At 42.5% G+C, this 24,799-nt stretch overlaps 1 protein-coding gene across 4 annotated transcripts in view; it reads left to right on the top strand.

Annotated features, from left to right (window-relative positions):
• The first annotated feature begins 4 nt into the window (after positions 1 to 4).
• RNFT2 (ring finger protein, transmembrane 2) overlaps positions 5 to 24,799 on the top strand; it is a 65,687-nt gene continuing 40,892 nt past the window's right edge. For 2 of the 4 annotated variants that reach the window (XR_003851922.1, XR_003851921.1), the window contains exons 1-5: positions 40 to 302; positions 3,304 to 3,372; positions 5,010 to 5,506; positions 15,635 to 15,711; positions 22,863 to 22,963. Coding sequence is in view for 2 of the 4 variants with exons in the window: in XM_029571145.1 (XP_029427005.1) it covers positions 163 to 302; positions 3,304 to 3,372; positions 5,010 to 5,506; positions 15,635 to 15,711; positions 22,863 to 22,963 (884 nt within the window). In the remaining 2 variants the exon portion in view is untranslated. Of the gene's footprint in view, positions 303 to 3,303; positions 3,373 to 5,009; positions 5,507 to 15,634; positions 15,712 to 22,862; positions 22,964 to 24,799 lie in introns of all 4 variants that reach the window. The other 2 variants (XM_029571146.1, XM_029571145.1) reach the window with 2 other exon arrangements.

Here is a 24,799-nt window from a genome sequence, read left to right as displayed (position 1 = left end):
GTGCGTTGCGTCATGTTGAGAGGGGCATGCTTGGTAATGTTATTGTAGGGGTTACACTGCAGGAAGGGGCAGGTACAGTACTGTTGCGGAACTGTTTGTTTACACTGTACACACTGCAATGCAGTTGCACGCTGCCTGGTTTTTTCTAATGCCTATATAGCAATGCGTGTATTAGAAACTACAGGTTTTTCATTCTTGCAGTTAGTAATAGGGCCGGTTAGCAATTTATATATGGTATACCCTGCTTGTATTTTACACAAATACGGTAATGCTCTTAAAGCCTCTTATAACCCAACTAAATGGTAAGTTCTTCACCGTAATCCTAATTATTTTTTATACTCTAATTTGTAATACAGAAATGGAAATCCCATAAAATTGTTCACAGCAACCATCTAGTGCAGTAATACATGTAGTGCAAACAGCTTGTAACATTTGTGCATTGCCATTTAACACAGATTGTTATACATTTGTTTCATGATGTATTTTATAATGTATGTTTATTTTATAATGCATGTTTATTTTATTCTGTCCATAGCAAGAGGTCTATTGGGCATGATAAAATAATGTGTTCTGCTATATGGCCTATTTATATAGCAATACATGTATTATCAAACTATATATATGTATACTGGCTGTAGGCCTGGAAAAAAAATTTTCAAAACTTGTGCACCAGCCAAAACTTTAAAATGTCAGGGGTAAATATATTTGTTTATATATACTTAAAATGTTTTTGCTTTTGTGTGTGTGTTTTTTTTATTTTGGCTTAATTCTCTTTTTTGCCATGAGGGGGCGAGGAGAGGGAGAAATTGTTGAAAGCATAGCTAAAACAAATCCTCCAAAAAGTCTCTGCCACCACTGCCACCTCTTCTAACTTTCCTCCCCTCCCATCCTCCTCACTTCCTCTCCCTCCCTTTTCTTAATTAACTTCTTCTCCCAGTCTCCTTGGGCTACAGAGTCAGCTTTTCTTATCCATGCAGCAGGTGCCAGGAATTTAGTTTTGGGCAACTCAACATCTGAGATGTTTCCACCCCTATGTATCTTAAAATAGTATGTTCTTCAGGTGTGCACAAAATGTCCAGCAATACTAGTGCACAACAAAATTCTTGAGGCTAAGTGGTTTCATGCCCATAGTGAAAGTTAAACTCACAAGCCCCAATTTTCATATATTGTCCAGCATGAGACTGTATTGGGGTAAAGTTTTTTTTGTACCATCAAATGCATTTAGCAAGCCACCGTAACATAAAATAAAGTCAAAATTTCCTCAACTCATGCTGTAGCAGTGTAGCTAACATACAGGTTGTCCTGACATGCAAACCTCTGCTCTGCTTTTACCTCTGTACGCTTAACACTAGAGGCATTCCTCTATATCCCTTTTAACCTGAGCTCTGCTCCCCTCTCACCCCTGTACTATAACACTAAAAGCATTCCCCTATGTCTCAGTATCCTCCTGGGCTCTGCTTCTCACTTACCCATATATTGTAGCAATAGAGGTGTTTCCCCATGTTCCCATAACTTCCTGAAATCTGCTCCCCTCTAACACCAAAGGAGTTCCCCCCTTTATTTCAGAACCCTCCTGGGCTCTGATCCCCCTCTCTCTCTTATACTGTATCTAAAGATGTAAGATAGTAAACCAATGTTTTCCTACCTTTTCAAGCCCGAGGCACACCTACATTAACAAAAATGTTGTGTGGCACACCAGTCTGTATGCAGCGTGGACATGAAAAGGATTCCTAGCCAAAAAAAGAGCTACGGAAACACTAAAAGCCTCAACATTGTCTTCTAAATTTTAAAACAGAGAGCGAGAGGGACAGAAACACACATGAAATCATCAGAGTGGAATAGCTGCCTCGGTATATGTTTGTGCAGAAGGAAGAAGTTAGTGTGGTGAGAGCAGTTGACTCAGTTACCTTGGCTGCTGGATGTGGCTGGCAGAGCTCCTCCATTGCCGCCCAGCACTCAGAGTGAGTCACATCCAATGCTCATTGTATACCCTCTCCATTTCGCTCAGCCTGGGGATAAGACAGAGGCGGGAAGGACTAAAAGAAGGAGGCTCAAGAGCAGGGGTGGGCAATTCCAGTCCTCGAGGGCCACAAACCTGTCGAGGTTTTAGGATATCCTAATGAATATGCATGACATAGATTTGCATGCAAATCTCTCTCATGCATATTCATTAGGGATATCCTGAAAACCAGGCTGGTTTGTGGCCCTCGAGGACTGGAAGTGCCCACCCCTGCTCAAGAGGGTAGATGAGGTACTTTGTACTGCACACACCAGCACCCAGCTAGCCATGGCCTGCATGCTGCCCATTAATTGCCACCCTCCGGGGCTCATGCCTTGTAATCATGCATGCCTCTTCCTCCTAGCTATATGTTCTCAGAAAGGAGCTTCTTCATATTTAAGAGCTAGCACTAGTGTCTCTTGTTACTGTGAGGTGCTAAGAGCAGAGCCGAGGTGCTAGTCTGGATTTGAGCAACAGGCAGTGGTGACTTTCTGTGGCACATCTGGTTGGGAAACACTGCAGTAAACAGTTAAGTAAAACCTACTGTTTAGTCATTTAACCATTTAAAACTTTCTGGCGCTGCTGTATGGGCTTAGGGACAAATTGGCTCATGACTGCCTTCGGGTTCCCCCCTCTTATTGTGCTGTGCAGCTTCCCATGATGGGGTGAGTTGGACTGCTGTTAGCTAGCCTGTAGAGTAGGGTGACATGTGGGTATGTCAGGGAGGGCCTCTCTCCTCCAGATGCTGGCTGTGTCCCTTCTGCCAGGCTCAGGCAAAAGCGATTGCCCAGTGCAAGGGTGAGTGACAGTCAGCAGTTTGCACCTTCTGTTGGTTGCAGATGAGTCAGCCAGCAGCTCTAGGGATTGTGAGGTGAGGAGGGAGATCACAGGAGTTGGAGTTCTGAGGAGTGGGAAATGAGGCAGAGTAGGGCAGGGGTGCTCTGGGAAGTGTGGGATGAGGAAGGGGAGGGTTAATGGCTTAAATTTCCATAGTTTAAATGGTAAATTTTTTAAATGATGTTTACGTCCTTAACTGTAACAGTAGAGGTTCCCCCTATCTGTGTAACCGCCTGAGCTTTCCTTCCTTCACACTCCTATACTGTAGAGGAGTTCAGCCATGTTCCAGTGTACTCCTGGGCTCTGCTCCTTTCTTATTCCCATACTGTAACATTTCACAAGGTCCCCTGTAACCTTGTGGGCCCTGCTTCTCTCTCATCCCTATACCATAACACTAGAGGAGTTTCCCTCCGTGTAACCTCCTGAGCTTCTCAATTTTGTTCTGCTAATGAGATATTACTTTTCAGTTTCTTTAAGGTTTTAAAGAAAATGCAAAGACGCCACAGTAGCAACACAGACAGCCTTCCCCCTGAAAGGTAAGCTTTCCACCAGCTGTGCCTTGCCCTTGCTTTCTGTAGTTTATTTAAGAGATCAGTTGCTTTAATTTACTGTAATTCCTAACAAATTCAGAGCACATCTTTACAAGTGCCTGATTTTTGAGATGGAGGATTTTGGTCAGAGCTTAGTGGTTTCTAGTCCTGGCTTTACCATGCATTTTGAGGTACCTTTGGGGAAAGTCACTGCATATAAAAGCTGTTGAGCCTGTATTACCATTAGTACTTTCAGTAATACTGTGCACTCTCATTGTTCTTCATACATGGAAATGATGTGATCTGATACTTAGAGAATCAGGTGAAGCCCTGAGACTTTCTCTGTGTTGTGGGAGGAGCATGATATGAAGGCGGGACTAGGGCAGGTTGCGGAGAACGCATGTTGACAAGTGATGTTTGGAAAAATTGTAGAAGAAGCAGGCTGTGATGACCTGGTTAGGGAAGGTGGGGTGAGCAATGTGTTGGCATCATTCAGGAAAATTGTGGGAGCAGCATGCTGGGAGTTAGGGAAGGTCCTAGAGGAAACTGTGCATTTCTCATGCTGTGGTATGGAGGGAATAATAGGGAATTATTTAATAGAGAAGCTACAGCATTTGTAACCATGCCCCGCGTTGTTATAACAAGAAACGCTCTGTGGTGAACAGAGCAAACCCCGATGTCAGCTGATGTTTCGGTTTCCCCGATGCATTTGTTTTTACATGCAAGTTAAAATATAAAAAGAGAATACTTTCTGTTGCACATTTCTAGAATTTTTTTTTATTGGGTGGATGATTGAGAGGACCGGGCGACCACCCTAGAGATGGACTTCCCGGCTTGCTGACACCCTGATTAGATACACAAATCTTGCACTTTCTATATATGGTGATTTGGAATCCTGCTTGAGTTTGTTCTGATATTCTTTGACACAGGATTATTTGGGATTTGTTGTTCTTAGTTGTGGTCTCTAAACACGCTTCACAGCAATCAGCCATGCTGGGCTGTTGGACCTCCTTTTATTGAGCCTACACTCTTTCCGAGTATAGAATGATTTAGCAGATAAACCTTAGTCTAGGAGCTGTGCTTCTATCTAGAAACAGTCTCTCCAGGGACCTATAGTAGGTAGTTATTCTCTTTGATATTTAGCATTTTCTATAGCAGGGGTCCCCAAACTTGGTCCTTTTGGGCCACAACCCAGTCAGGTTTTCTGGATTTCCACAATGAATATGTGAGAGATCTATTTGCATACGGTGGAGGCAGGGCATGCAAATAGAACTCATGCATATTTATTGTAAATGTTTAACAGTGAGTAAATGATTAACAGAGGTTGGGGGGAGGGGCAAGTAAGGGCTTAGTGGTCAGAGGACTGGTTTGTGAATCAGGGGAAGTCCTGGGAAATGAGCTCAAGCTTCACCTCCGTTGCTGACTCTGACACCTTGAACCAAGGCCCCTTTTTTTTTAACCCAATTTCCTATTTGAGAAACCTTAAGCCAATCAACAATAAGTAACATTGCCCATGACTAGGCAAATCACTTTGTCTTTTTGTGCCTCTGTGACCCAGCTGAAAATAAAGTGTATTCTTAATCTGGTTTTCCTGGTTGACAAGTGAACTTTAATAATCTGGAATGTCTTTCTCCCGACTTTAGAAGCAGAAGTCAGACGCTCAGCTCTGAGGCCAGTGTTGATGAAGGTGCCGTGTTTGAAGTCTTGAAATCTGACGCGCCCTCTCCTCAACAGATCTTTTCCAGCCTGACGGGGCTCCAGTCAGGCCCCATCACAGCCACTCCGTTCCAACCTGGTTTAGTCCTGGGCTCCTCGGCCAGAACCGGAGAAGTGTTCATTCAGATGCCGGCCCCAAGGGAAGATGGGGCCCACCGCTCGGAAGGGGGGACTTACCATCACCACCACAATCACCGGCAGCAGCAGCAGCAGCCACAGCACCCGCACTTCCACCACAGCCACCATCGCTCGAGCCTGCTGCACGTTGCCGGGGAGCACCACAGCCATGCCGAGGAAAGCAGCGAGGAGTTGGGAACCCCAGCCCCAGCTCTCTCAGAGCTTAGGGCAATCATTTCCTGGCTGCAGAAAGGGCTGCCTTTCATTCTAATCCTTTTGGCTAAACTGTGTTTCCAGCATAAGCTTGGTAAGCAGCTGATATGGATCTTTCTTTCAGGAATTTGGTTTGCATTTTCCTGAAGCACCCACTCTTCTTCCTCCTCCTTGGTTTCTCCATAGGTAAACCTCAGGTGCAGCCTGCAATAGTATCCTTGTGTTCTCCCAAATTTTATTTATTTATTTATTTTTAAATTTTATATACTGAGGTTCTTGTATCAGATACAAATCACTCCGGTTTACATAAAACAGTGAGATGCCCAAAAGGGAGGGGCTTTACATATGACTATAAAACAAAGTACAAATTGAACAAAATCTCTTCCCATATAAAGGAAAAGCACAGCAGTAGTGTCTCAGAGATAGGCAAAGGATGCAGCACCTTCAAGGGTCACAGCTGATGCCAGTTGCCATTTGCAGTTCTTTGATTGGTCACTAGGTGTCAGAGTACTGCTTGCTTTACCTTCCCTCTAGGTGTGGCAAATGCTGTCCTGGCACCCCTACATGGAAAATGAAAGAATTTGGACCTGAGTTTCCTGCTGGGCCCCAGCAAGCTCTAACGGCTGGGTCTTCAGGTTTCCTTTATGCTTTTATTAGGTAAAATAGCCACTGGTATTACTGGCATTAGTAGTATGGGATCTAATTAATGTTTGGATACTTATCAGGTACTTGTAACCTGGATTGGCAACCGCTGGAAACAGAATGCTGGGCTTGATGGACCCTCGATCTGACCCAGTACATCAAGTTCTTATGTACTACCCTTAAGTTTTGGGCTTAATCTGCATAGAGCGGCCTTAACAGAAAGTATGGGAGTATTCTACATTACCTTAACAGAAGGTATGGGAGTACTCTACATGGAGAGGCAGTCACTACCACAAGCAACTTACTGGTCAGACTGAATGGACCATTTGGTCTATTTCTACTGACACTTGCTATGTTACTATGTAATACAACCTTCCTCTGTACTCAGGCCAGTCCACACCAGTGAGTTATATACTCCTTCCAACAGATGGAGACGGAAACAGCTGATTCACTGATGTCACTAACATTTAGCCCTGCCCTGATATCAGCCTGCCAGAATTCTCCGTCTCCAGGAGATGGTGTACATGCATCTTCCTAGTGGGGCTTGCTTACTGGGGAGAAAAAAGGAGATAGAAAAAACAGATTTGAGCTCCTGATGTGACCCCAATCTGGGGCTCTCTCTCAGATGTGCTGTTGGCAGTTTAGGCTTGAAATATAAAGAACCAGATTTGAGTTCCTGCAGTGAACTCCATCTGGGACTCTCTCTCAGTTCAGTGTTCGAGCCTCTGTGCCGTTGCCAGATTTAGGCTCAAAATAAGAAGAATGGAGGCGCTTGGTGGTGAAGACGTGTGCCCCTCTCTCCCCGTAGCCACTGGCCCAGTCGTGATTTCTGTAGAGATCTCAGATCAGTAAATAAAAAGGGGGTTCTTTCTTCCCTAGCTGGATGATTCCCCACCAGCGATTAATTCCTCCTCCTCTCACCTCTGATCGATCTATGAGAGATGGAGCAGGATAGCGAACCAATGATGCTGTTAGCTCAGTCGGCAGATGTGCTTCTGGGTTCCTGCACCACTGGTTATGTAGGTCAGCCACGTGTGGAGAGGCTAGCCCGCTGCAACATGAGGTAAGGCCGCAGCTGGGTTTGTTTCCTGTGCATGCGCTGTAAGGCCATAGTCTGGTTCCACCCACACGGGTATGTGCACGATACCTGAATGGCCATGCGCCTTAGTGCATCACTGGCGGTGTTTTCACAGTGTGCAGGAGACTGCTCTACAGGAACCAGCGCTTTTGAGAAGGATAAAGGCTCTGGGAGTTAGACTGTGAGATCTCCCATGCTGCAGCTGGCCAAATAGAGGCAATACAGCAGTCGCTCTCTTTGTCCAGTCTAAAGTTGATTGGTGGCTCATGGGGATTTGTCCAAACAGGATTTAACTGTTGTGCAAGCATCCTCTTGACCAAGGCGGCTTGGTAAAGGGGAGAGCAGAAGGTGATGCACTGGTTAGTGACAGTTCCTCCCGCTCTTTCCCCCTCCCCCTCCTCTCCCCGGTACCCTAGGATTGTGGAGTCCCTAGTGGAGGGGGTGGCCTGGAAAGTGCTGTGGTTGGCCCCATGGATCCAGAGATGGATTTGACCGCCTTTTCTAATGTGGATATCTTCAGCAAGTGGCAGGCCAAGACCTTGCCTCCCCACCGAGTTTATGACTGCCCTATTGACCTGGCAAATTTCCACCCAAGGTTTGAGCCTACCCCCTTACAGTCCCAGAGATGAAGGCTATGATCAAGAACATTAAAGAGTACCTTGACAGAGGATTTATCGGCCCTTTTTCATTCCACCTGCCATGGCCAGATTCTCTTTTGAGGGTAAGAAAATCGTATCACTGCACCCCTCCATAGATTACCAGGTCCTAAACACCATAATAAAAAAGAAGCATTACTTGTTTCCCGTAATCTTGGCTGCTTGTGGGAGCGCATAAGTCTTTACCAAACTGGACCTCCAGGAAGCCTAAAACTTGATCAGTATCCGATGGCATCCCCTGACTGGCATCCCCCGATGGACCGGTTGCACTGTTCACGTGGTCTTCATCTCAGCTGCTGCGGAAGGATTGCTGCAGAACAAGGTCTTTTGTGGGGCCGCAACAAGTGACTTGGCCCGTGGAAGGTCTCGGCGGGGCTGCAACGGAGCCCATCCCGACATGGCCCAAAGAAAAGGCTACAGGCTCGGCAGAAGGATGCATCTGGCGGTTGCAGTGCTGCTTTCTCCCTCTTCCCCTCTGGCAGTAAATGAGCAGCACGGGCACAGCCAAGGCCAAGAAGAAAGGAGGACGCCTGAGAGATGTGTGTGTATATGAGAGAAAGCACCAGCATGTGTGTATGAAAGAGCCTGAATATGTGCATGCATGAACACCTACATGTGTATGAGAGTGCGCCTACATGTCTATATGAGTACCTACATGTGTGCATGAGAAAGTGAGAGCCTGCTCTTGTGTGTGAGAGCCTGAATATATATGAGAGAGTGCCTGTGTGTGAAGGAGAGAGAGAAAGGATAAAGATTGTGAGCCACCTTCACCCAAATCCACAACAAACTCTGGGAAATCAAAAGATGCCAGGTATTTATTTATTTATTTATTTGATGGTATGGAGAGCTGGAGATTTTTTAATGATTTAATATTTTATTATTTTAAATTTTGGGGGTGTTCATGTGTCTGCTGTTTTAAAATATTTTATTCGTGTTTGGGAAATATTAGAACAAATTTATGTGACTTTTTAAATCATTAGGGGCCCAATATTGAAAGATGGCCGTTTAAGTAACTTAGACAGATTTAATTTATCCAGCTAAATTACACGGTATATTTAGCGGATCGGCTATGTCTCTGATTATACGCATATATATTTGTACTTAGCCATATCAGTTATAACCGTCTAACATAGCTGGTAAACTTATGCAGCTAAGACCGATTATTCCTACTTAGTTGCATAAATTATGCAGCTACCCACTGCTCACCCACAACTTATGCAGCTAACATTTTATCCATATAAGGGCGGCTGCTACTTAACCACATAAGACCTACTTAATCTGGCTAAGTAGTGCTGAACGCACTTTAAATATTGGGCCCCCTATGTTTGCCAGCTTCTTTGATATATTCATTCTTTTCATGGTTTTAATGCTATGAATGTTGTCTTATATCTCTTGATTTTATTGCTTGATGTTTTGTGTGGAATGATTGTTTTTCCATTGTCGCACTGTCGGGCTTGTTGTGGTTACCAGAGCATGTTTGTGAGCGAGAAAGAGATTGAGCCAATGAGCATATGTTTAACAAGAGAACTATTTTAAGCCAGTGGTCCTGTGTGAGTATAAAAGAGAGCAATTGAGCCAGTGAGCATGTATGTGAAACAGCGTGTGATCTAGTGAACATATGTGAGAGAGAATATAAGGGAGTTTGTGTGAGAATTTAAAGTTTCCAGGTACTGAGAGCAGGGGATTAATTTTAAATATTGGGTGTTTGCTGTGTCTGCTTTTTTAAAATATTTTATCGATGTTTTGGAAATTAAAAAAAAAAAGTGTTATACGTTTGTAATCGCTGGATGTTCTTTCATTGGCTATTTTGAAATATTTATTCGAGTTTAGTTTTACTGTTATGATTGATGCTTTATGTCCGAGACAGCCGCCCTCGGGACTATAAACAATATGTCTTGATTTTATTATTTGGTGAGGAATGATATTTGTTTTTTCCATTTCATACAGAGTCTGGATGGTTGTGGTTTTCAAGTTCAATTTTTGTCTGCCTGTTTCTGTTTATATTTTGAAAGAATCTATCCTGTAGCACACTATATAGGAGAGGGAATAGCAACACCTAAGGTCCAAGTCAAAATGCTATTATCCCAAATAATTAGTCAATTTCAACAGTGTAAGTACATGACATAGTGTTAGAGTTATATTGGCAGAAAACCTCATACAAGGCATACGTTTACACTGCTAGTTAGCACACAGTATACCAACAGTATAATCATAGGTCTTATAATATCAGGCTCTACTTTTTTTTGGATTTTCTTTATGCTCAAGTGAAGAATTTACATGGCCCATTTTAGACCCTTATTGGAATTTTCAAAATTGCACTTAACTTTCATGTAATCGGAGAAACGCCTAAGACATGGTCGTGAGATCATATGTAGCGCCAAGCCCGACACGGACCACGTTTCGGCTTCAAAAGCCTTCATCAAGGGCCAGTGATATCTGCAGATTCAAACAAAATGTTTAGCGCAAAGCAATTCCAACAGTTTAAATATACAAGCTTGTAGACAACATGAGTACTGACATGAACATGCGATAGCAGCATATTGAAGCAGTAATGTTTCTCCTCTACCAGAGGGGCCGCTTTCGCGCTATTTTTCAAAGAGGCATTAGCCAATCAGATACGATGTGCAAACAGAAAATGTTTATATTTTATCATCTCTTCATTTTGTATTTGGTGAGGGTTTGTCTGTGTTCTACATGTGTGACTAAGCAGACTTGTGGGGTGGCCCCCGACGGTTTGCATGGATAGAATGGGGGTCAGCAGCTTTGTTCATTCGCTGCTGGTCTAGAGTATACTCTATTTCTTAGTTAGTTAGGAAAAATGTGAACTTTAATTTTGGAGATATTTGGGCTGAATTCTGCAAGGTTTCAGAGTCGACTTGGCATGTTGATGCATGTGCTGCAGAGAAAGTGCACAAGGGAGTCAGATACTCTGTGGGCCGGTTTGGAAAAAATCCCCCGGGCTGATATTTTCCTATAATCTGCCCCTGGGCAAGTCAGGCAGACTTGGTGGTGGAGACTCAACTGTGGTCTCCTTCCGAGAATTGTTGGAAAGAAATGTGCTCCCTCTTACGTACTTTCTCCAAGCATTACCACTTGGATGTTGAAGCGCAGAAGGATGTGGCCTTTGCATGTGCATTGTTGACAGGGGCATGGGCAGCCTCTCATCCTTTTCGGGAGTAGCTTTGGTACATCCCACCAGTGTGGATTGGCCTGCCTGAGTGCAGAGGAAGGAGAAATTACTGCTTACCTGATGTTGCGACCGTCACTTCCCAACGGCTTCACTCCACCTACCTTTCCTTTCTTGTGGCTCCTCCTGCTCTTCACGGTCGCCTGGCTGCCGCAGCGTCCGCCCGCCGACCTCTCCGGTGTCCCCGGACTGGCTTGGGCGCTGCCTCCCGCCATGTTCTACAGGTACCTTAGGGCGCACGCGGCCCTCATTCTTATTTCCTCATTGGCGCGTTCCTCAGGGGCGTCCCCCTGTGATGACGTCACGCTGCCCGGATATATAAGCCTACAGGTTATTGCTAACCATTGAGTTAGCAAGGGTGATTCTTGCGAATGGGATTCGCTCTCCGTACCCAGCTACTCTGCCTTTTCAACTTCCATTGGACTCTTTCTAATGGGGTACCTGCTCCTCGGGGGCCTCTTTTGCTTCTTTCAGGTCGCTATCAGGTAACCAGTACTCGCTCCTCGAGGGCCCATGTTCCCTGACCTGCTGCCTGCATCTACCTCCTCTTCTACTTGGAAGAATTTGCTACAGACACCATCGGTGAGTACTACTACCATCCACTCCTCAGAGCTGTCTCCCTGGAACCAGGTACTCGCGCCTCGAGGGCCAGCTCTCCCTGTCTCGGTGCTTCTCCATACTTGGGACTCTGTAAATATTCTATTGTACTCATTTTCTCAGTTCTCTCCACTACAGCACTGCTACCGGAGAAACTGCTGTTCCAGCGCCCTGGGGAATACTAGCCCAGCCAGGCTACATCTTCTACTCACTACTGCCACCTCTGGTGGCTTCTCAAACTGTCTAAATAAAGAAATATCTGTGTTTGTGTGTCCAGAGCTGAGCCTGACCTGTGGCCCCTCACGGGACTGCCCCCCGTGGGCGTGGTCAGCTGCCACAGTGTCCAAGGGTCCACCCAAACCTCATTAATTATAACACCTGATAATTTTCTTTCCTCTAAGGAAGGCAGGCCAATCCACAACCCACCCTGGGCTGCCAACTTGTGGTTTTGTTTTCAGTTCATCCTTCCCTTCAGGGACGATGCAGATTGTTCCTTGTTAGGGGTCAGTTGAAGGACTGGTATGTGAGAACAAGCTTTCGTAATCAGTGGCAATTAATATTTTACCTGGGCTCAGTACTTCCGTTAGGTGGAGGTCACAAGTCGTTGACTGTTAAGTCATATGTAAGGTATAATCAGTTTATCCACAGTTTGCTTTTCTAGAGATACTGGCAGGCTGATGTCAGGGCAGGGCTATATGTCGGTGACATCAACGAATCAGTTGTCTCTGTCTCCATCTGCTTGTAGGAGTGTTTTCTTAAAATTTTCTAATGCTTGTTGCTAAATGGGAAAAATGCATTGGACTTATCAATTTCTGATCTCCACTTTTTTTTTTTTGAGCTATTTAATCACTGATCTCTATCGCATAGAGATCAGTGATTAAATAGCTCTTATACCCCTGCATGACACACCTATTGGGATAGCCTCTAGCTAAAAATATTTTCTTCATTTCAACTGCTTGTTCCTCAAACTTGTCATTAAAATGCACAACCTTCTCAATTTAAAAAAATTGACTAACTGGTAAATTTTCTTTTAAACTTCGACTATGTTGGCTCTGGAAATGCAATAATTTATTTCAATCAGTAGGTTTCCAATATATTGTAGATGGAAAAACTTTTTTTTCTCCAAGGACAAGCAGGATGGAAGTCCTCACACATGGATGATGACATCAAATGGAGCCCGTTCGGAAAACTTAGGCCAAAGTTTCTAGAACTTTGACTAGGCAACCTGAGCATGCTCAGCATGCCCTATACTAAGAGTACACGCATGGTCCTGCTTCAGTTTCTCTTTTTCCTCAGAGCTGTAACCCTCACGGTGTGAGTGAGCTCACTTTGGCTGTTTTTTGGCCTTGTGGAAAACTTTGCTTTTTCTCCTGTTTTTCGTGGATTTTTCCTCATTGTTCAAACCCCGATACTGCTCAAAAATAATCAGAAAATAGAATTAACTGAAAAAGTAGGAAACCTTGGTGTAATAATTGACACGGAACTCAGCCTCAAACACCACATATCACTAAAAGTCAAAGAAGGCTACACCAAACTTATGGTTCTCAGGAAATTAAAACCTTTACTAACACTGACAAACTTCAGAACAGTCTTACAAGCACTAATATTTGCAAGCACCAACTACTGTAATGCCCTTCTCCTAGGCCCCCTTTTGTGTTGGGGAGCAGCCTGTAGCTAGGGATTCACCCATGTGTGAGGAATAATATCCTGCTTGTCCTCTGAGAAAGAGTTGCTTGTCTGTAACAGGTGTTCTTCGAAGACAGCACCAGCCACCCCGTGGAGTTGGGTTTTTCCTATATTGTATTTTAATCATAATTCTATGTTACAAGACTGGAGAGGGACCCCACATGGACACCTGCTATAGTGCATGCTGGGCATGCTCAGTGTGCCTAGTCATTTTCACATCAGGGCTCCATCTGATGATGTCACCCATGTTTGAGGACTAACATCCTGCTGTCCTCGGAGAACACCTATTACAGGTAAGCAACTCTGCTTTCTCCTTTTTAATTAGAAATATTTAAAATTGAAATCTCATCCAAACTACTATTAATCTGAAATGTCACATTTTCATCTCTAGAGTTAAGTCAGTCATAAAACACTGAAAGGTCATCTACATTACCAATCCATAATAACAGAACGTCATCTATGAGTCAAGAAAAGTCTCTTAAAATTAGCCACACAAAGGTTTGGGTATATCTGGAACCATCATTGTACCCATTGCTATCCCTATTTTGTTGATAAAATGTATTAAAAAATTTACAATAATTCTTTGCAAGTGCAGTTTCTGCCAATATGCAGATAAACTCTGTGAGTATCAAGTTGGTCTGTCTTTTACTCAATGTTGTCTTTTACTACATTTATGGCTTCTTTTTGTGAGATATTTGTGTATTTTGAAGGTAATTTTCCAAAGGATATATGCACTTAAAACTGAGATTTATGCGCTTAAATGCGCGTTTGAAAACTCCTACAATATACTACTTTTATCTGTAAATCCTTTTGAAAATTACCCCAATGACTCTATATCTAATGTGACTAATATTTTTGTGGGTATATCATTTTAGTGGACCCGAAAATGTTAATGATGTGAGAGGAATCTCTAACATAGGAAGGAGCTTCTTTAACAAATGGTCTTATAAAACCATCTGTAAAGATGGAGTGTGATTCCAGACTGATCCTATTCCTGATACATTTGGATGACCAGGGGGGTTATATAGGGACTTGTGTATTTGTTGGGAGGATATAAATAGTAGGAACAATGGGATGTGTCACATTTAAAAAAAAAAACAAACCAAAAACCTAACTACTTGTTTAATAACTGAGGTGGGATCGCCTTGTAAAGGCAGATAACATGATGTATCACTAAACGGGTGATTAATCTCCATATAATCAGACCTATTTAAGATGTCAATTGGTGCCCCTTTGTCTTCAGGTTTTATAACAATATCTTTTTTTTCCTTAAGTGTTTTAAAGGCCAAATTTTCTTCTTTAGTTAAATTATAATAGACCCTCGATTTACTGCTCTCAAGCTTCTCAATATATTTGCGTACCAATTGATGGAATGTATGAATCAAAAGGTCTAATTGACCTGGTGGGTTCTATTTTGAATTCCTCTGAACAAGAGCGAAATCTGATGCCCTTGCTATATCTTTGAAGAAAAAATGTTGTATATGTAATTTCCTAATGAATTTAAAAAGGTCAATCCTTGTTTAGAAAACATTATATTTTTCTGTTGGAAAATAGGAGAGCCCTTTCCCTAAAAGCAACTTTTCTCAGCTCTTGTAAGTGGGGCCTTAGATTAATAATAGGCGGTACCTGTCAAAACAGAGGTGGTCTTGGGCATCCGCAATCTCTGATGGGTCGGCTCTGAAATCCTAATCATGACTCCACTTGAATGCTTTTCTCCAAATTCAAACTCCAGGTCCAAAATCAATGCATTTTTTAGATACAGGTGCCATAAAGCTTTTATTATTGTTGGCTGTGTCTCTTCCTTTTTCATGTACACGATATGATGGTATTCTAAATGGTATGATTAATATAATATACTATTATAGGAGTATTGTATTAATTGGTTGTTATTTTTTATTAATTTTATGTCCAGCTCCTAATGCAGGCGTTAGCTGAAACATGGCCATGTGGGCTCTTATTTGATTATATAACTTGGGGTTTGTTTATTTTAATCATTTATGTTTTTAGGCTTTTATGTATTTAAACATTTTTCATTCTTACATTTACAATGTAATGTTTATATTCTTTTTATTATATTTTTATATTTCATTATATAAATTTTATAAATTTATTTTTTAGTGATTGTTTTACCCCTTTGCCATTATACCACTCTCTCTACATTTTTAAGGATAACTTTAAAGCTGTCTTATGCATGTAAGTCCATTATAAAATTTGGTTTAATGAAAGAGCAATGTTACAAAATTACCCCCGCAATGGCCAATGTGAGGTATCTGCTTGCTTGGGAGATAACTCAGTCCCAACAGAAGTACATGTTCACATCACTCTTCTCAGGCCCGGCTGCTGTATTCATAGTTTTCTGCAATTTTATCCCTGCAGGTATTGCTGTTTGCCTGGGCATGGCCAGCACGTTTGCCTATGCAAACTCGACTCTAAAGCAGCAGGTTTCTCTGAAGGTAACTGTAGCACTATTAAACGTTTGATTTTGTGTTTCTCTTGTGCCATAAAAATTCTGTGAAATAAATTAGTAAATAGCTCATTGCCTCTCAGATTTGATGGCAGTAGATTGTACTCTATACCACTTTCTTTCTGCTTCCGTAATACACTTTCAGAAAGTAATACTGTCTGCTCTTGCTGTTTTCTTTTTATCTTTCCTTCTGAGATCTTGCCAGGATTTTTACATTTCTTCAGTTTCTCTATAATGCAACCCTTCTTCTGCTTTTTCCAACAATGATTTACCATATTTTTGTTTTCTATATTAAAGCAGAATATTGATTTCCTGAGATCTGCTTTGCATATCTTCAGATCTCCTCCTCTATGATTTCTGTATCTGGAGACCTCATGTTAGTTTGATTCTTTGAGGTCTTTATTGCTAGCTTCTGTCTTGTGGATAGATGGCAGAGCCCAGGTGTATTTTTTATACCATTTTTTGAGATAATTGCACTTTACATTCTTGAAGTATGTTGTTTATCTAGGCATGTGAGTAATTTTCTAGAAATGCTGGTATAGTTACTGATTGGGTTTCCAAATGACACACCCCCTTGCTGCTGCTCGGGTTTCCCAGTGACTCTTCTAAACTCCCGCTGGTGTTCATATGGGCAATAGTTGTCCTTTGATGTTAAATTGTTCATTTTTAGATTTCAGTATAATGTCTCAAAATTCTCATGAATAATGACTTAGGAGCCAAAAGTCTGAAAATCGAGTAGGCCATTTATACTAATTGCATATATTGTCTATCATTAGACGCCTAGCACTTAGGAGTTCGATTTCTTAAGTTCTGAATATTTAGGATCTCTCCTATTTTCTTTGTATATAATCTTGTATGCATAAAATTCCACTTAGATATGTTAAGTTCTTCACTGAAAATGTAGGTTTCTGTATAGGAGAAAGCTGGTAAGAGACTGGAGTAGTAGTAACTGTGAGCATTTCTGGCCCGTAGCTCTGAATATGTGCTGTGTGCCCATTTTAGGAACCTCATTCAGTGAGCATGAGTCAAGAGAATTGTATAAAAATACCATCTTGGAAGCCCAGATAAAATGTATTCCACAAATTTATAAAGGTTAGAAAATGATCAAATGATTGCCAGTATGATTAAGGTGCTGTGAAAGAGACCATTAAAGTGAAAAAAAAAGGTGTCTTTTAAAAACTAGAAAATAAGGCCAAATGAGGAAAATAGGAAAGGCAAGTTAGATGTTAATCATTGATATGGCAGGCCAAGAGAGTAAATTAGGAGAAAATCGACATAGGTGCCAAAACTAATAAAACCTTATTGAAGAACATCAAAAGCAAAATGTATGTGAGGGGAGTCAGTTGGGCCATTAGATGACCTGAAGGAAAAAGGGTATTAAGGGAAAATAAGGTCGTTGTAGAAAAACTAAATTCATTTTTTTTTTGCTTGAGCTTTTATTAAAGAGGATGTTGGGGAGATACCAACACTGGATCTGAGGTGATTCAGAAGAACTGGAGCAAATCACTGAGGAACTGGAAGATGTACTGGAGTATATAGACAAGCTAAATAGTAGCAAATCATCAGGATCTGATGATATTCACCTTGAGAACTCAAGTACGAAATTGCAGACTTGCTACTTGCTACTGGCAAAAAAAATGACTAAAATCTGCCTCTGTACCTGAGGACTGAAAGGTATCTAATGTAATACCAGTTTTTTTAAAAGTGCTCCATTGATGATCCAGGAAACTACAGATCAGTGTGCCTGATGTCATTTGCAGGCAAAATGGTGGAAGCTATTGTTAAGACTGGAATTGCTGGCTGAATGACTTAATGGGAAAGAACCAACTTGGATTTAGCAAAGGAAAGCCATGCCTTGCTAATCTATTACAATTCTTTGAAATTCAAATGGATATCTCATTTTTCATTTTAACTTCATGACTCGCCTTTCTCAAAAGCATCAAAGCGAGGAACGATCAAAATACAACAGAATTTAAAAGCAAATAATATAGTTATAAAACAATTTACATGTACTATCAACCTTGTATAATAGGGCTTCATTTCCCAACCAAGAACTTAATAATGCTGTCAAGGTCCCATCCTATGCACTAAATGCTTGCATGTACAACTATGCCTTCACTTTCTTTCTAAACATATGGATAAGGGTATGCTATTCAATGTAGTATATCTGAATTTTCAGAGATTATGTGATAAAGTCCTTCATGAGAGATTACTCAGGAAATTAAAAAGTCATGGCTTTGGAGGCAATGTCATACTGCGATCGGTAACTGGTTAAAAGGAAACAGAGAGTAGGACTGATTGGTGTCATGGCTCACTCTGCTAGGTGTCTGGAACATGGGTGTAATAGTGAGTAGACATACTTTAGGACAGGGTGGGTGTTCTGGAGAAAGAGTTTTCACCTGAAGCAGTCTCTATTCTCTGTGGGTTGAGCCCTTGGGTTCAGGCGGCCGCCAGGAGTTTTGAGGTGCTTGGCAGGGCAGAGGTCCGGAGAGCATTGGAGAACCAAGGCAGGACCAGAGCAGAAGGTCAGGGGAGGACCAGATCAGGAGCGGGAAACCGGAACCAGGAATCAAGACCACTGAAGGCAGAAACACAGGAATGGGGCCAGGCAACAAGATACATGGAGTGAATTCAGGTGTGGCCAATTGGTCTTCCTTTTATACTTCTTCTATTGGGAGCCATGCCTAATGATGGATGGTGGTAGTTGAATCCACTCTCAAAAAGGCCACATAGATTGGTGTCCATAGACTCGCATGGCTGCAGGCTTTGGATCTCCATCAGGAAGTACAGGAGTGACTCGCTGACATGCCATGCACTGGAGAAAATCTCTTCAGAGGTAAAGTGAAGGATGTGGAGGCCCAAATGTGGGACCACCATACAACAGTCCAGCTCTCCGCTAGCACCTCCTCTGCCAGGAGGTCCTTGAGGTCTGGCCACAGGAAGTCTTTCTTCCACCTGAGGAAATACTATCCTCCACCTCCTTGACCTCATCGACAATAGCAGACCCCTTGTTACCACCCCAGGCAACAGAGGGCCCCAAAGCCACAGTCAGCACCTCAGTCAACTCCGGGGATGGGGTTTTGACTGGATCGCAGGGAGCATAGCTTTGTCTGCTATACCCAGAACAATGGATCGAGGGAGCATAGCAGGGCCCCTTTTTGCAAGAAGGTGATCAAGGTGCTCAGGGAAACCATCTTGAACTTTTCTTTTCTTAGAAACTTGTTCAAGGCCTCAGATCCAGGATGGGACGGAGTTATAATGCCTCTGTATCGCTCCATGGTGAGACCGCACCTTGAGTACTGTGTATAGTTCTGGTCACCGCGTCTGAAAATACAGGTAGATGTGAATCGGTTATTTACTCTTTCAGATAATAGAAAGACTAGGGGGCACTCCATGAAGTTAGCATGTGGCACATTTAAAACTAATCTGAGAAAGTTCTTCTTCACTCAACGCACAATTAAACTCTGGAATTTGTTGCCAGAGGATGTGGTTAGTGCAGTTAGTATAGCTGTGTTTAAAAAAGGGTTGGATAAGTTCTTGGAGGAGAAGTCCATTACCTGCTATTAATTAAGTTGACTTAGAAAATAGCCACTGCTATTACTAGCAACGGTAACATGAAATAGACTTAGTTTTTGGTTACTTGCCAGGTTCTTATGGCCTAGATTGGCCACTGTTGGAAACAGGATGCTGGACTTGATGGACCCTTGGTCTGACCCAGTATGGCATGTTCTTATGTTCTTAAAAAGATATAGTTGCACCGGAGAAGGTACAGAGAAGGGCGACCAAAATGATAAAGGGGATGGAAAGCTCCCCTATGAGGAAAGGCTGAAGAAGTTAGGTCTGTTCAGCTTGGATAAGAGACGGCTGAGGGGGGCGATATGATAGAGGTTTTTAATGAGTAGATGTGAATCGGATATTTGCACTTTTGGATAATAGAAGGACTAGGGGGTACTCCATGAAGTTAGCAAGTAGCACATGTAAGACTAATCAGAGAAAATTCTTTTTCACTCAACACACAATTAAGCTCTGGAATTTGTTACCAGAGGATGTGGTTAGTGCAGTTAGTGTAGCTGGGTTCAAAAAAGGTTTGGATAAGTTCTTGGAAGTCCATTAACGGCTATTAATCAAATTTACGCAGGGAATAGCCACTGCTTTTAATTGCATCAGTGGCATGGGATCTTCTTAGTGTTTGGGCAATTGCCAGGTTCTTATGGCCTGAATTGGCCACTGTTGGAAACAGGATGCTGGGCTTGATGGACATTTGGTCTGACCCAGCATGACAATTTCTTATGTTGAGATTTTGGTCCTACAAGCACTCAGTCTCTCGGAGGATGTGTCTCAAGTCTTTGTAGTTTCCAGAAAGCCTTCCACTAGAAAGTCCTATGCACTGAAATGGAGGAGGTTTTCCGTGTGGTGTGAGTGAAAGGCCTTAGATCCTTTCTCCTGTTCTCCACAAAAACTGCTTGACTACCTTCTACATCTTTTGGAAGCTGATCTGAAGATCAATTCATTTAGGGTTCACCTGAATGCGATTGGCGCATATCACCTTGGTGTGGAAGGTAAACCCATCTCTGTACAGCCTATAGTTGTATGGTTCATGTGCGTCTGCTCCAGTTAAAACCTTCCCTAAGCTCTCAATGTGGTTTTAGCTCAGCTGATGAAAGCTACTTTCAAGGCACTGTGTGCTCCTGTGAACTGATGACCTGGAAGGTCATGTTTTTGGTAGGGGTCACTTTAGCATGCAGGATCAGTGAGCTCCAGGCCTTAGTGCCTTATCCACCTTACACTAAGTTTTTTCACGATAGGGTGGTCCTGTGTATGCACTCTTCCTGGCTAAGGTGGTGTCAGACTTCCATCTTAACCACTCCATGAACCTGCCAACATTTTTAACTATGCACCATTCGCACCAAGGCGAACAAGTTCTGCACAGATTGGACTGCAAAAGAGCCGTAGCCTTCTGTCTGTAGCAGACAGAAGCCCATAGACAGTCCACCCAACGTTTTGTTTCTTTCGATCAGAACAAGTTGTGGATTGCCATTACCAAGCAGGTGCTTTCCAATTGGCTAGCAGACTGCATCTCCTCCTGTTATGCCCACGTGGGAATTGCATCTTGATGGCCGTGTCAAGGCTCACTCTGTTCGAGCCATGGCAGTGTCAGTGACCCACTTGCAAGCAGTCCCCATGGAGGAGATCCACTCATTCACATCTCATTGCTGTCTGGATATGGTTGGCCAGTGCAACAGCAGTTTTAGCCAATCTGTCCTTCAGAACTTGTTTGAGGTGTAGAATCCAACTCTGTTCCCTTCTAGAGCCCCCTTCCTGTTACCTACAAAACATTTGTTTTTGTTCTGCCCATTGGTCCCCTTTTTTGTTTGGGGGTTGCTGTAGCTAAGGATTCATCCGTGTGAGAGGACTACCATTTTGCTTCTTCTCAGAGAAAGCAGAGTTGCTTACCTATAACAGGAGTTCTCCAAGGACAGCAGGCTGTCAGTCCTCATGAAATCCGTCCACCACCCCGCAGAGTTGGGTTCTTATTTTATTATCTTAATCCTCAATTCTTTGTTATAAGACTGAGGGGACCCCACATGGATGCATGGTATAGGGCATGCTCAAAAGAAGTTCAGTCAAAGCTCTAGAAACCTTGACATAAGTTTTCTGTGCTGGGTTCCATCGGATAATGTCACCCATGTGTGAGGACTGACATCCTGCTGTCCTCAGAGAACACCTGTTACAGGTAAGCATCTCGGCTTTCCCACATATCAAAAAAGCTGTAGGAAAACTAGAAAAGGTGCAGAGAAGGACAACAAAAATGTAAAGGTTCAAATGGTTCCTTTTTATGAAGAAAGGCTAAACATGTTAGTGTAGAGAAGAGTCAACTGAGAGGAGATATAACAGAGATTTATAAAATAAAGAGTGATGTGGAAAAATTAAATAGGGAACAGTTATTTACTCTTTCAGATAGTTTCATGCCGTATTATTTAGTCCAGTGATTCCTAACAAGTGTGCCTTCAGACCTAATTAGATGTGCTTCAGAAAAGTCACTACTGCTTAATGCTCCGGTCCAGAACAGCACTTGGTCTCTGCTCTGAGCTCTTTGCAGCAACACAAGACAATGGTAGTGGCTCTTAAACCTGCAGGAGCTTCTTTCTGACAGCATGCATAATCATGCGTGCCTCCTCTTCCCAGCTCCAGCATGAGCCCTGGAGTGTGGTAATTAATGGGCAGCATGCGGAGCACGGACCTGCTGGCATCTGCTTTGTGCAGCACACTTATTGTACACGGCATCTCCTCATTTCTCCATCTGAGTCCTGTCTTATCCCCAGGCTGAGTGAAACAGGGAGAGCATGCACTGAGCACTGGATGTGACTGAGTGTTGGAGCAGTAAAGGACAGTTGAACATAGCAGCCAAGGTTACTAACAGAGCCAGCTGCCTGCATCATACTGATTTGTCCCTTTTACTACACTTGCGTGTGTGTGTGTGTGTGTGTGTATATATATATATATATGGGAAAACTGGTCCATTGTGATGGTTTCATATGTGTATTCAGCCTCTCCCGCCCTTTGTTTTAATATTTGGAAGAGAGACCGAGGGGGGGGGGGCTTTCCGTGCTCCCCCAGCTCTTCTTTTGGCCATATGAGTCCTCTCCCTGTCTGCTCTCTTGCTCCATGGAGTTTGGTGTGCCACGCTACTTTTTGGTTAATGTAGGTGTGCCTTGGGCGTGAAAAGGTTGAGAAACATTGCCCTAGTGCTAACAGGTTTAAAATAAATTTAAGAAAATATATTTTTTCAGTCAGCACACAATTAAACTGTGGAATTTGTTGCCAGGGAATGTGGTCAAATCTAATATTATAGCTTGAGTTTTTCAAAAAAGGTTTGGACACGTTTCTGAAGGACAGGGCCATTAATTATTAGCCAGACAGATTGAAGTGCAGCAGGGAAGGAATCATCCCATTTAGAATCTGCTGGGTACTTGCAGGTGACCCAGACTGGCCACTGTCAGAAGAAGGATGAAGGGCACAGTGGATCATTGGCCTGACCCAGCATGGCACTTCTTATGTTCTTTTGGGACTACAACTCCAGACTGTATAATTCTATTCACCTCTGTAATTCTGTGTATCTCTTTTGTCTTTCTCTGTCAGGAGAAACGGTCTTTGCTGGTTGTTCTTTGGATTTTGGCTTTCCTGACTGGGAACACTCTGTATTTGTTTTACACTTTCAGTTCCCAACAGCTATATAACAGGTGAGCAGCACTTATCGCCTTCTCCTCTTCACTCCTCTTCAAGCTCTGATGTTACAGGATGTTTGCTATTCTTTCAGAGCCCAGTTTATTGCAGGTTTGTTCCTTCCTGCACAGGTCTCCGGCACTGATGTCACAGTTCTTAGACCAGAGTAGATTGTGATGAATCAGACTTGGGGCTGTTTTGATTGTTAGGGTTGGTGATAGCATCTAATGAGCTTCATACTGTGCAGCCAATCAGGAAACTCCCTCAAGTCCCCTATTTTATAAAGGACTTTGATTACCTTGAATGGTGGCTACATGGTGCACCCTGTATCATGCTCCCTTCATACAGGCAGGCGGGAGCTTTACACTGAATAACTGGGTTTGCTCTGTTGAAAATGAAGCACTTTCTTGTAAAAGTAAAATAAAACAATGGAAAAAACACTCTGTTAAAGAAGTTCATTATAGCAAAAGAAGCAGGGCGAGCAAGAATGTATTTTTATTTTGGAATTTATTTTCACTTTTTCATTTTATTTCTGGTAGTCAAATAGAACTTAAAGCTCCTTTTTCTGTTTTTAGGTTTTGATTTGTCTCCTTGAGTTATGTTGTGTGAGTATTTCATTTCATGATTATTTTTATTTTATTTTTACCCTAAATAATCTTGTGTTGCATTCACAGTGGAGACTATTGCTATTCCCTTCTGTGTCATACTGCAGTGTGTGTTTATAGTGTGCCATGACACTGACCAGCAGCACAAAAGTTAGCTTTGTGGGTGGCTGCACCCTACACTTGTTGCCACAGAATGGCATTGTAGTGCATAGATATATAGATATATTTGTTAATCAGGAGAGTCGAATTTGAACAAACACCTTGTTTACTGCTAAGAAACAGAGCCCTCTGTATTGTGCATTTTCCCCATAGACACAAAATGGGAGAAAACCTTTAATATACAGGCCCCAAAGTGACTTACCCAAAGTAACTCTAGGAGTTGTTGGCAGAGATATGTCTTGAACTTATATCCCAGAACTTCTCCTGAATCACAATCCCATGCTCAATTCTCTGGCCTCCTTATTTGTTAATGGGAACACTACTGCAGGCTACATAAGATGATGAAAAACAAAATGGAAAAGTAGGATAAATATTAACAATAAAAACGCAATAACTAAAAAAATAACGTAAAACAAAATAACATGGCATGAGCGGCAATAACTCTGTATCCAGGCTTTAGGTTGCATGAGAGGTTGCAGAATGGCTTATGCCCTAGAGCATCATGTGAAATGGACAGGTACTATAGTCCAGCAGCTGGGTTGTGAAAAGTTACACAAACATGAAAGGAGTTAACAAATCGCATATCTTTCATGAAATACATTTATTTTATTTTTATTTTTTATTTATTTATTATTTTTATATACCAACATTCATCTCAATTGAGATATCACACCGGTTTACATTCAGGTACTGTAGGTATTTCTCTATCCCCAGAGGGCTTACAATCTAAGTTTTTGTACCTACTTTACAAGAGATCTGTACTCTTAGAGAAGTAGCAGTGTTGCAAAAGTGTATCTGGCAAGCAGTAATATCTACCTTGGGCCAAATAAAAATGGTTTTAAATCATTTTAGCTGCTCTCGCAGTATTCCCTAGCTTTCCAGGAGCAGCCATGCTTGAAAAAGGGTCACAGGTTACATCACATTTGCTGCTATCCAGTAGGTTTACTCATGTAGTATAATTTTAACATCATAGCTAAAATAGGTCAGTCATCGCCAGAGTGTTTGGTAAGTTGTGGTGCGCCGGTGGTGGTGAAGGATAACTTGTACTGCTTGTTGTGTGCGCTTTCGAAGCGCTGCAGAGTGCACAGG

The sequence above is a fragment of the Rhinatrema bivittatum genome, chromosome 11 (genome assembly GCF_901001135.1).
Source record: "Rhinatrema bivittatum chromosome 11, aRhiBiv1.1, whole genome shotgun sequence".
Taxonomy (NCBI): Eukaryota; Metazoa; Chordata; class Amphibia; order Gymnophiona; family Rhinatrematidae; genus Rhinatrema; species Rhinatrema bivittatum.
The sequence above is the reverse complement of the archived record's forward strand: the minus strand, read 5'-3'. Positions and strand labels throughout refer to the sequence as shown.